The following is a 12,727-nucleotide window of genomic DNA, read 5'->3' on the forward strand; positions in this document are numbered from 1 at the left end:
TATGTTTATTACAAACTGTTTAATTGCTTCTTAACCCGATAACTTTACAAATATAGAACCACGTGCCATTCTGGGGGTGCTCTGTAATGAGTCACTACAGACTAGCCCAGGCACAGTTTAATGCCGCTGAGATCCATCCAGGAGCAGTCCCGGCAGTGGCCTCAGCCATGTGGGGGAGGGCCTTGGGAGGAGGGGACCTGGCTTCAGGTCTGAGGAGGTGCTTCAACAGCACGATGCTCATGCTCTGTCCGTAGTGTCTCCATGTACTTCCGCATCTTCTCAACCATCCAGGAGGGTAGCACAAAGGATTTCAGCTCCTCCAATTTCAGGTCCAGGCATCCTCTGGAACAGACATTGAGGAGAGTTGAAGCAAGGGAGGGTATGGGCCCAGGCTCACCCCAAGGGGCTACTGTGATGGGGGGGGAGAGGCAGGGGACAGATGACTGGTTTTACCTGTAGTCATCACTGGCAGCGAGGTCCCGGATGTCCTCCTCAATGAGGAGGTAGGCCTGAGGCGGGAGCAAAGGAGAGTGGTCACTGCCTTTGATTCAATTCAACTCAACAACACTTGATTAAACATGTGCTTACTGTCAGGGCTGGAAGGGAGAGGGGCACGATCTACAATTTAGGAGGGGAGAGTGAGTAGGGAGAGACTGGGGAACAGCGCCCTGAGACCACCTTTCACACATATAGAAACTTTATGGGTTAGGGAGTGGGACTGGTGACTTATTTATGGCCCTTTCCTCTTAAAAAAGGCCTCTGAGGTAGCTTAAAATGAAATGGCAAGAGAGCTAGCAAAACACATATGGAAACAGGAAATCAGGAGGAGGAAGCCATATGTTAACTCTAAGAACGAAGATAATCTGGTTTTGAACTTCATGGCAAAAGGGAAAACATGAGAAGCTGCACACACTGCTGTGGTCCTGGGGCCTACGGAACAGCTCTGGCACAATGCCACGGTCTGCAGTGGGAGAGAGCCCTCTCATGAGCTCACCATACAGGGGATGTCATCCGTCACATGAGAAAGTCTTCTGTGAGAGACAGTTCTTTCTGCTCTTATGGTCAGGATTGTGTGTCCCCTGAGGAATCTGTTTTCACCTTATGAGCACTGTGAACTATCTAACAGATGAGGTGTCCTTGAGAAGGAACTAGAGCTAAATTTGTGAAAACCCATGGAAGTGTGCTGGTTTATCAAGTCAGCAATTAAAAAAAATTTAAAAAAGTCAGCTGCTAGTCTTGCAGCGCCTGGGTGGCTCAGTTGGTTGAACATCCGACTCCGGCTCAGGTCATGATCTCATGGTTCGTGAGCTCGAGCTCAGCATCAGGCTTACTTCTCAGTGCAGAGCCTGCTTTGGATCCTCCGTCCCCCTCTCTCTGCCCCTCTCCTGCTCATGCTTTCTCTCTCAAAAATAAAAATTAAAAAAGAAATAAAGCTCATCTTGCTTATCGCTTAACTTTAGATCCTGTCTTTCCTTTTTCCCATCGATTTCTTATTTATGTTATTTTGCGTTTTATGTATCAGTGCTAAGCTCCCTGACATCTTCTTAAACAGGGGGTAGGAATAAGAAGAGTACTAAAAAGAAGATGGTTTTTCCTTGCCAGAAAGGAGATGGCATACTGGTTTGCAAGGCCACTGAGTTCTAACAGGTGCAGTCACAGTGGTGCGACTGAGGCCTCAGGTGGGGGACACTGCACGTGATGAACAAAACCCTGCTACTTTTAGAACACACACAGCGATGATTTTCCCCAAGATTGTTGCTTGATATAAGCTAAGTACTCTTTAAGCAGAGGTGATTCTGGAAAGGGCTGCTAGGTGTGGCAAACAAGTTTTACTGCATGTGCTAACTCCTACTGACAAGAGGTGCTGCCTGGATCACTGTGTCGGGAAGATTCTATAGCTGTGTCTGGTAGAAGAGTGTTGTGATCCACGAGTGCAATCTGTCAATGGGCACATGAGGGGAAAGTAGCGTTAAGTGTGTCTGGTGCTTGACATTTGTAGGCACAGCGAATACAATCTAAATACAAGGGATGATGTGGGAGGCTGAGGGAGTGGTGTGTGGGAAGGGAATCCAGGGATTAAGTCCGACCTTCAGCATGAAGGAATGGGCCCTCTCCACCCTGACAAGTCTCCCTTTCCACATTCGTCAGGCTTTGAGTCTCACTGAGTCTCACGTGGAGGTAGGCCGGAACCTTGGTCCCCGGGCTGGGTGGGTCTCTGACATGGCACGTGTGAACAGTGCTTACCATCTTCCCTCCTGTTGCCCGCATGTGATGCTGCTCGGCCAGCCAGTGCTTGTCCTGGGGGTCAGCTGCGTACTGTGAGGGATGAAATCACAGACGTTAGCCTAGTGAGAGGAACTTTTCTCATTTGGTCCCAGAGCCATCTCTTGGTCCCTGAGTAGCTCTTACTAAGAAGACCTCGTCTCAGCCTGGTGGATGTCAGAGGGCTCGCCAACTTCTTCACAGTCAAGTAGAGCTGAGCCCAGGAGGCCAGGGGTCGGGACCCCCATACTAGACCTTTAGCACTTCTAATCCCTACCCCTTCCTTTCTCAGAACACAGAACTCTGGCAACTGGTCAGACTGATGACTACTATTCTAGAGCTTAACTCCTCTTTAAAAAATGACCTGAGGTAGTTTATAACACATGTGAATGGTTATGGTGACCATTATTTTCTAAGACAAAAATCAGGACAGGTCAAGCTCTGGGGGAGGCAGAATAGTACTGCGGTGAAGAACCTGGTTTTGGAATTAGGTTTAAATTCTGGTTCCTGCCCCTTAGTAGATGGTGTCAGCCTGGGCAGTAATTTCCTTGGGACTCGGTTTCTTCATCCATGAAATGGTGTCCATACTTACCTCATCGGGTGCTCGGTAAGGATAAATGATACAGTGCATAAAAAGTAGGAAAGATAGTACCTGACACAGTAAGTGCTCAATAAAGGTAGGTTTTATAAGACGGGCACAACATTTGAGATAGAGACAAAGCAGAGAAATCTGCATCGTTACCACTCTTTGAGTTTAAATACTTATTTCATTTCCCAAGTAACATAAATATTAATCAGAAAATTTAAAAGTATGCACTTTCTGACCCAGCAATCTCACTTCCAGGGATGTATCCTGCAGAATCACTCACACATGTACACAGGCATATTTGGGAAAGCATTGTGTGTAATAGCAGAACTACTGGGAAAAAATGTAAATATCCATTAATAGCGGAGTAATGAAGTAAGTTATGGAATATCTGGTCTATAAGTTCTACACAGCTGTTAGAAATAAAATGAAGGAGACTTAATTTAATAACATGGACAAATCTCTCAGATATTATCCATAGATTCATAGTGGTCAGCATACTTTTTCTTTTCTTTTTTTTTTAAAGGGCCAGCTAGTAAGTATTTTATTTTATTTTTTTAATTTTTTTTTACATTTTATTTATTTTTGAGAAACAGAGTGAGACAAAGTGGAGGGGCAGAGAGAGGAGACACAGAATCGGAAGCAGGCTCCAGGCTCTGAGTAAGCAGTCAGCACAGAGCCTGATGCGGGGCTTGAACCCACAAACTGTGAGATCATGACCTGAGCCAAAGTCTGATGCTCAACTGACTGAGCCACCCAGGCACCCCAGCTAGTAAGTATTTTAAACTTTGCTGGCCACATACATTTTTGTCACGTATCCTTCATTTTTATTTTTTTAAATTACTTTTTAAAAATATAAAAAACCAGAGTTGGACAAAAATAGGCTACAGGTTGGATTTGGCCCCCAAGCCATGGCTGCTGGTCCTGAATGTTAGCTCTGTGGGACACCTGGGTGGCTCAGTCAGTTAAGCATCTGACTCTTCATCTTGGCTCACGTCATGATCTCACAGTTCGTGGGTTTGAGCTCCAGGTTGGGTTCTGTGCCCACAGCACAGAATTCCTGCTTGGAATTCTCTCTCTCCCTCTCTCCCTGCACCTCTCCTGCACATGTGCTTGTGCACATGCGCACTCTCTCCCTCAAGAATTAAAAAAGAAAGAAAGAAAGAAAGAAAAGAATGTTAGCTCTGTGAAGGCAAGGAGTTTTTTGTGTCTGTTTTGTTCACTGCTATGTATCTAGCACCTTGAGAGTGTTTAGCACTCAATAAATATTTGTTCAATGAATGAATTTTGGGGTAAAAAAAATACAATCAGAGAACACTATGTACTTATTTTTTTTTTTAAATTTTTTTTAAACTTTATTTTTGAGACAGAGAGAGACAGAGCATGAATGGGGGAGGGTCAGAGAGAGAGAGGGAGACAACACTATGTACTTATATACATATTACGGCTACTGACATATGTATTGTCAAATCACTAAAGGACACACACACACACACACTCCCATGTGTGTGCACAGGGCGGGAACTGAAGGATGCTACCATGTTGGTGGTGGTGGCCTCTAGGGGAGGAGACTCCAAATCAAGGGTGAAGGGAAACTTTGTGTTTTGTTCCCTATTAGCTTCTGTATATTGAGTCTTTTTACAATAAGAATGGGGTGATATATTTATAATAAAAAAAGTTAAAAAGGAAAAAAATTTGAATAATGTGTCAGAAGGACAAGAATGGGCAAAAAATTCAATAAGCAGTTTACAGAAGAAATACAAAGGGATGCATCGAAATGATGCTCGTTGTCACTAACAGAATATAAAGTAAAACAACAAAAACATTTTCCCTCCACTTCTTAGATTGGAAAGATTACAGTGAGACATCACACCCACCAGTAATGAGTGTGGATCGGCAGTTTATTGCAAATGGCGAATCTAAGAATCGAGAATGTCTGCTGGTTACAACGAACATTTGCTGAGCCCCTGCTATGTGCCAGGCATTGCTCCGGGAGTTCACTGCACTCTCTCTTAATTCTGCTCATCCTAAAAGGTTGGTTTGTATCATTTTCTTTTTGTAGATGACAAAACAGACTGGGAAATGTGAAGCCACTTGCTCAAGGTCACCTGGCTACTAAGCGGTGGAACCTGGACTGAAACTCTACTCTTAACCACTGTGCTACTGGAGTTCCAAGTAGGTCCCGGAGCACAGACATGGGAGATAATGCTAGAGGGGTTTTAGAAGAGGTGGAGGTTACAGAAGAGTCAGGCAGAGATACGCCTGGGGGAGGAAGGTCATCAAGCGCAACAGCAGGAGTGAAGGCACTGAAAGGGAAACGAGGTAGCAAGTAGGCATACTGTCCAGGTGCTGAGGAGCCCAGGACGTAAGACTGAAAGACTAGAAGCAAGTCTGCCCATCAGAGAACTTGAACTTGCACAGAATGTAGCACACAGAGCCGTAATTCTGGGACCCCAAAGGAGCCGTGTGGTTCTGGCAAGGGGCACCAAGCCTTATGCACAGGTGCAACATCACCTGTCTTCAACACACACGCCCTACTATCTTTGTAATATATTTGGATGCTTTTGTGACTGAAAAAACATAAATTCATTTAAGGGGGTGAGGGAATTTGTGCCCCTCCCCCATTATTTTCTTAAATAGTAGAGACCAAAGTACCTTTGTTTGAAAAGGATTAGAACTGCTGCCCTGCTTCAATCTCTTTATTTTATAGACAACTGAATAAGGTAGTGGTAAAGAGCTCAAACTTTACCAAAGACAGGCCCGGCCTGGAATCCTGACTCACCACTTACTGGCTGAATAACTTTGGGCAAGTCACTTAGCCATTCTTTACCTCTGGGTTGTTTTTTGTTTTTTTTCCCTTTGTAAAACAATATAGCAATCCCTATCTTAAAGGATAGTTCCATGAGATAATGTAAGTGCAGCACAAGAAACTGGTACACAATAAGCACACAAAGAAAGTTGCTGTCATTATTGAGATACAGGGTTGTTGAGTAAATTACAAAAGGTAAAGGTTAAGGGCAGAGGGGTGACTAGAACCCAGAAGTCCTGACTCCCAGATCAGTATTTGTTCTAAACTTCTCTGTGCCATCCAGAGCTCCCAACAACCATCTACACACACTGCAAAGGCCTGCCTAACTCCTAGCACTCACCTACCTTAAAGAGGTGCGGGTGCTTGATGTAGATTCTCCCTCTGGTGCCCCCCATCCCCAGGGCCCTGAAAAGGAACAGACGAGTGGTAAGGATTCCAGCAGCTGCAGTCCTAGGAGCAGGCCCCGGAGTTGCCCCCCTCCCTCCGCGCCAAAGCTCTTGGACTTACTTGTTGGCTCGAGATCCCAACACGAAGGTGGTAGATTCATTCAGCCGGGCTGGGTCCCACTATGCAAAAGATAGAGGCGGGTGAGGGTGAGGTGTACCTGGTGGACAGGATGGAAATACTCTTCCTACCATTATCTTTGTCCACTATTCCAAACAGCTGATTCAAGTAACCGAGTACTGACGATATGCTAGACTAAATATTGGGGATAAAGAGACGAGTAAGATACAGTCTGCTCTCCGGGGACCACAGACGTATGTGTAGTAATTATACCACCATGAGACAGGCAGGGGTACAGATGAGGGCCGGGCATGAGGGATGCCAAGGGGGAGAGCAACAGGAAGGCTCCCTTGCAGAGGTAATTCCCAAGTTAATTCTGAAAGGGCGGAGGAGAGGAAGAAAGGGACCAGGATGAATGCAGGAGGGGACAGTGGGCTTGGCGTGCTAGAGAAACCATGAGCAATTCTGTTACACCTAAAGGAGAGGGAGCACAGATTAGCAAGTGGCAACTGATGAGACTGGAGAGAGAGGCAGAGAGGGCTTGAGGCCCTGGTATGCTTCTTTTTGTGGGTCTGTACTTTATTCTGTAGGCCACGGGGAGTTACTGAGGCCTCTAAATAGGGAGAGTCAGATTTGCTTTAAAGACAGCTCACTTGGGGCGCCTGGGTGGCGCAGTCGGTTAAGTGTCCGACTTCAGCCAGGTCACGATCTCGCGGTCCGTGAGTTCGAGCCCCGCGTCAGGCTCTGGGCTGATGGCTCGGAGCCTGGAGCCTGTTTCCGATTCTGTGTCTCCCTCTCTCTCTGCCCCTCCCCCGTTCATGCTCTGTCTCTCTCTGTCCCAAAAATAAATAAAAAACGTTGAAAAAAAAAAAAAAAATTTAAAGACAGCTCACTTGCCCACAATGTGGCTAATGGATTGGAAGTGGCAAGACTGTAGGCAGGGAGCAGTTTAGAGGGTGCTGTCCTAACGTACTTCTGAAAGATGAGGGTCTGAGCTCAGATGGCAGTATGGATGACGAGAAGGGAAGAGGAATGGTGATATATTTGGGAGGTACAATTGTCCAGGACTTGAGGGGATGTAGATGGGAAGGAGGGGGAGAGGGAAAGATGACTCAAGTAGAGAATGTCAAAGAAGGTCTGTGAAGAAAGATTCTGACTGCAATGTGGGATATTTGAAATGCTATGGAAATTCCAGGCAGGGCGTTCTAGCAGGCAGGGTATATAAATTTTACACCAGAAAGAGAGGTATGGGACAAACAAGGGGGTATGGCAATTTCAGGACATACTGAGCCCTGAGTACATCATTCCCAGAAACTTCGGGGGCAGGAGTGGGCCAGGGAGAGAATTCTGAGGAACGCCCATGTATATGGGTCATTGCTGAAGAACTCACGAGAGAGAGAAGGGATGTCTGGGGAGGAACAGAAAGATCAGGCAAATGCAGGAGCATTTCAATCAAGGGAGCAGAGTTTAAGACGAAAGGCATGGTCACCAGTGTGAGAGCAGAGAAGGCCAGTAATACAGGAGGTGGAACCTTTCTTTTCTTTTCTTTTCTTTCTTTCCTCTTTCTTTCTTTTTAATGTTTATTTATTTTTGAGAGAGAGACAGAGCACGAGAGAGGCAGAGAGAGAGGGAGACACAGAATCCAAAGCGGGCTCCAGCTGTCAGCTTAGAGCCTGACATGGAGCTCGAACCCATAAACTACAAGATCATAACCTGAGCCGAAGTCGGATGCTAAACTGACTGGGCCACCCAGGCGCCCCGGAGGTGAAACATTTCTACACTTGATCTTAGCCAAAAGGCCGAGAAGCAATGGGAGGTGAAACATTTCTACTGGACACAGCCTCAACCAGGACAGAGGAGTTTTCAGGTACCTTACTGGGCTTCCACACATGATTTTATTTGAAGAAAGGATTCTATTGCTAAAAGAGCTTGCAAACAACCGTTCTGGAGGCAACAGAGGCTAATGGTTAAGAGCATAGCCTCTGGTGGCAATGAACCTTGGCTTTGAGACTTGGGTTGACCACTCAGCAGGTATGCGACTCTGAGCATGTCTCTAAGCCTTCACATACATTCGAGGGTATTAAGTGTATAAGATAACTAGATAAAATAGTTACTTCCCACAAGGTCGTTCACAGGAAAGGAAGCTCAACTACAGAAGCATAACAGAATCTATCTCATAAGATTGTTATAAAGATTAAATGATACTCCTGAAACCAGTATTACACTATATGTTAACTAACTAGAATTTAAATAAAAACTTGAAAAAAAAAAAAAGATTAAATGCAATCACATAATCCGTACAAAAGATTTAGTACAGTGCCTGTCACATGTTAAGTATCCTTAGCTCCAATCCCTATTTAAGACCCTTCTGGGAGGCCAGCAGGGGCGTGGATGCAGGGCAGGGGTCGGGGAATTGGGGGATGGCTCTGGAATGGCATTCACAAATACCTCACACACTCGCCCCTTCCCTCATGGTGGGCCCAGAGCCTTGACTGAGTCTCCCTGGCATCGTGGTCACTGCCATGCTCACATAATCATACCTTGGGGCCTTCTCGGCGAATTGGTTCACAGGATTTTGGTTTCCATCTGATTAGAAGGAAAGAAGAAAGGTGACTTCTCCGAGGTGAGGCCCAGGACTGGAGCAGAGCCTGCTGGCGGTGGTGGGAGTTCCTCACATACTCTCACTTTGGCCCTGGCTGTCTTTCCTCCTGGTAACCCACAGGAGGAGGTACGAAGGCAAAAAGCCATTCTAGGACTGGCTCTGATATTACCTAGCCACGCGGACAAGTCCGGGAACCTCTCTGAGCTGCAGTTTTCTCATCTGCGAAAAGGAGAGAACAGCAGCAACTGCCCTCCCTCTCCTGTTTGTGAGCAGCGGGGCTGCTTCGGGAGACCACGCTACGGTACGATGACTTTACTGCTCCGTCTCCTAGACCAGTGGTTTCAAGCTGTCCCCGTTGTTCCCAACCCCACCCGTGCGGCTCTATCAGGCTTCCATGTAAAGTTTTGTTTGAAAGAAAGATTCTGCTGCTTCAAAAACCGTAGCGCAATTTTGTTGATTATTAGCTGTGGGACCCTGGACAGAAATTCTCTGAGTCTGTCTCCTTACTTGCAAAAGTAACTATACCTTCACTACAGGGTGGCTGTAAGGATGAAAAGGTAAAGTACATAAGGTGTTTAGACCAGTTGTGGCACCTTATGAGCATTTAATATATACTAACAATAAAAACAGCTCTGGTATTTAATCAAGCTGGGCTGAACAGTTCTGGGGCAAAAGCAGGATAAAACAGTGTCCCCCCTTTGCTGCCTTCTTTCCCCAGCCCTCAAACCAGACTAACCCTCCTCCCTGGTGACTCAAATGCTGGGTCTGATTTTGGCAGGCAGAACTCTGGCCTGTCCCCCTCCAGGCCCACTCCCTCCCCGTTCTCACCACACCGCTGGCCCCTACTCACACCATGCCGGCAGCCGCCCGGTCATTTGACAGCATGTGTCCAGGAGGCCGTCCCTTCCTCTGCCGTAAAGAACAGCTGTCAGAGGCCTGACCCTGTGGGAAGCCCTACCCCGTGCCACTGGCAGGTCCAGGGTCACTTGGTGGGAGATGGTTTTCCAAAGAGACCAAATGAGAGTGAACAGGGAGAGTAACAGTCTCCAGGGGCCCTGCCTCTTATGCTAGATAGGCTCCACGGTGCACGGAGGAGGCCCTCTACCTTCTTCTGGACTTGTAGGGCCTTTTCCCAGCCAGAAAATGGGGAGATGGTTTACCTTTTTGGGAATGGGGCTTCCTCGATGGGCACATTCTTCTTCTGTCTGTCGGCCACGCTGGAGGAAAATGGAAGGGAGGAGTCAGTGAGAGGCCAGAGCCTGGGAGCTGCAGGTCCCCAGGGGCTGCAGAAGCCAGAGCCTGGGACTACACCCTCCAGCGCCTCCCTGGACCAGGCTTCAGAAGCTCTCCCAATGATGCTATTTGGACCTGGTCCTATAAACAGGTAACACGTGGAACCTCCCTGGGCCCACAGAGTTCACCTGCCTCCCAGCCTCATTGGTCTCCCCATGCAACACCCCAGACACAGTGAGTCTGACCTTTATCCCTGGAAGTTCATGGGTCAATCTGGGTATTACTTTTTCTCCATCTGAGAACAGTAGTTTAGCCTGAAGGGAAAAGACCAAGGTGTTAACAGTTATTATTTTGGTGGATAACAGCTAGGTTAAAACTCCAAACTGGGTTGAAAATTTTTCATGATCAGTACAAAGGCACCCCAAGATATACATATAAACAGAGACCTATTTTTTAAAATAATTAAGTACGGTTGACCCTTCGAATTGTGTAGGTCTACTTACACACAGATTTTTCCCCATAAAAACAGTACAGTACTGTAAATGTATTTTCCTTATAATTTTCTCAATAACATCTTCTTTTCTTTAGCTTATTTTATTAAGAATACAGTATATAAAACATACAACATACAAAATGTGTTCATCAACCGCTGATGTTATTGGTAAGGTTTCAGTCAATAAAGGTGTTAGTAGTTAAGTTTTTGGAGTCAAAGTTTATAATATGTGGGGGCATCTGACTGGCTCAGTTGGTAGAGTGTGGGACTCTTGATCTCAGGGTAGTGAGTTCGAGCTCATGTTGGGTGCAGAGATTACTTAAAAAATTTTTAAAAAAATGTTTTATCTATTTTTGCAAAGAGAGAGAGGGACAGAGAATATGAGTGGGGGAGGGGCAGAGAGAGGGGAACACAGAAGATCTGAAGCTGGATCCACGTTGACAGCAGAAAGTCCATGTGGGGCTCGAACTCACAAGCTGTGAGATCATGACCTGAGCCGAAGTCGGATGTTTAACCGACTGAGCCACTCAGGTGCCCTGAGATTACTTCTAAAAACAAGTTTATATGTGCATTTTCTACCACAGGAAATTGGCGCCTCTCATCCCTGCCTGTTCAAGGGTCAACTGTAATTAATGATCATTGATGAAAAATTAGAAAACTATGTAAAAAAAAAAAAAAATCAAACTTGAAATTTCCCATATGCACAGGCTACTGTTAATATTTCAATGTAAATTCCTCATTACTCTTTTCCTTGTAAATATATACTATATATTTTTCCTAACTAAATGCATTAATACAATACATATTACTTCATAAGCCACTGCTTTTCATTTAATAAATATTTGGCACCAAGTATAGACGTGCTGGGGACATAGTAGTAAATAAATAGCACCTGCAAAGTCCCTGCTCTTGTGGAGCTCACACTCTGTGGGCAATCTGGAAGTAAGGAAATCAACAAACATACAAACAAGGTAATTTCAGATCATGATAAATGCTCTGGAGAAAAAAAGTCCAGGCAGATGTGACAGACAATTAGCAGAGGGGAGGCTGTTCGGCGAAGGCAGCCTTCTGGGCTGGGCAGGAGGAGGAGGAAGAGGGAGAGGGGGAGGAGGAAGAGGAAGCAGCAGTTAGAAGAAAAGCTGAGGGGAAGCATGTCAGCAGCAGGGAAGAGTGCAAGAGCACCAAGGTGGGAACAGACTTGGCCCGTGTGAAGAAAAAGATGGCCTGGCAAATAATGGGCAGAGGACAGAGGGGTGAGTGAGGAGCCCTATAGTCATGTGAACACCTGTGTTCATGTGAGCGGCATTTGACAGGCCTGGGCACTCCCCTCTTCTGGAAACTCTTTCCTACAGGCTCCTGTGGCCACACTTCCCTGGTTTTCCTCCTACTTGTGTGGCCACTGTCTCTCAGCCTTTTCTGCTGGCTCATCTTCCGCAATCTGGTTCATTCTATCTTCTTCCATTTGGTATTCTAACTACTCTCATCATGTTCACAGCTCCACTTAACATCTATAAAGTGACGACACCATAATTTAAAAAAAAATTTTTGAGTAGAGTTGACACACAATAGAGTTGACACACTATGATTTTTTCTCTTCAGCTGTGGCTTCTCCTTTGAGCTACAGATTTATACAACAGTCTGTCTGATGTCTATGCGCTGAGGTCCCCAAATCTGCTAAGTCTGAACTCATGACCTCCTCCAAACGCTGCAGTGTAGGGTGCATAAGTCTCCATGTGAAATTATGTGCATATTTTGTGGTAATTTAATTCATACCTGTCTGCCCTAACCAGGCTGTCAGTTTTATGAGAGCAGGAACCCTGCCTGTTCATTTGCCATTTGTTCCTTTGTTTCCTCATTCATTCATTCATTCATTCACTCACTCACTCACTCACGCAATCACTCAACACTTTGTGTACACATATTACGAGTCATAGTCTCAGGCTGGGAATATTGCAGCGGACAAGATCAGGCCTCAACTCTTGCAAAGCTCAAGCTTTTAGCAGAGGTGGGGGTGGAAAGGGAGACAGGAAGTAGGTGCACGAACTATTAATAATTTCATATTGAAATAAATGGTAGAAATAAACAAGTAAGGTGACAGAGATTAACTGGAGGTGAGGAAAGGGGTGAGATGGGGTGCTACTTTAGATGGAGTGGCCAGGAAAGGCCTCTCTGATGAGGCAATATTTGAGCCAAAGCTGAAGAAAAGGAGGCACCTATATAAAGAGTTAAGGATAGAAC

At 45.8% G+C, this 12,727-nt stretch overlaps 1 protein-coding gene across 2 annotated transcripts in view; it reads right to left on the reverse strand.

Moving 5' to 3' along the window:
• The window catches only part of DNTTIP1 (deoxynucleotidyltransferase terminal interacting protein 1), a 27,148-nt gene continuing 14,421 nt past the window's right edge, over positions 1 to 12,727 (reverse strand). For both annotated transcript variants that reach the window (XM_042930828.1, XM_042930829.1), the window contains exons 5-13: positions 10,242 to 10,310; positions 9,924 to 9,980; positions 9,614 to 9,672; positions 8,702 to 8,747; positions 6,165 to 6,223; positions 6,002 to 6,062; positions 2,245 to 2,316; positions 454 to 509; positions 1 to 342 (exon numbers count right to left, since the gene is read on the reverse strand). In XM_042930828.1, coding sequence (XP_042786762.1) covers positions 204 to 342; positions 454 to 509; positions 2,245 to 2,316; positions 6,002 to 6,062; positions 6,165 to 6,223; positions 8,702 to 8,747; positions 9,614 to 9,672; positions 9,924 to 9,980; positions 10,242 to 10,310 — 618 coding nt within the window. In that variant the 3' untranslated portion in view covers positions 1 to 203. The remainder of the gene's footprint in view (positions 343 to 453; positions 510 to 2,244; positions 2,317 to 6,001; positions 6,063 to 6,164; positions 6,224 to 8,701; positions 8,748 to 9,613; positions 9,673 to 9,923; positions 9,981 to 10,241; positions 10,311 to 12,727) is intronic.

Source organism: Panthera leo, chromosome A3 (assembly GCF_018350215.1).
Source record: "Panthera leo isolate Ple1 chromosome A3, P.leo_Ple1_pat1.1, whole genome shotgun sequence".
NCBI lineage: Eukaryota > Metazoa > Chordata > Mammalia > Carnivora > Felidae > Panthera > Panthera leo.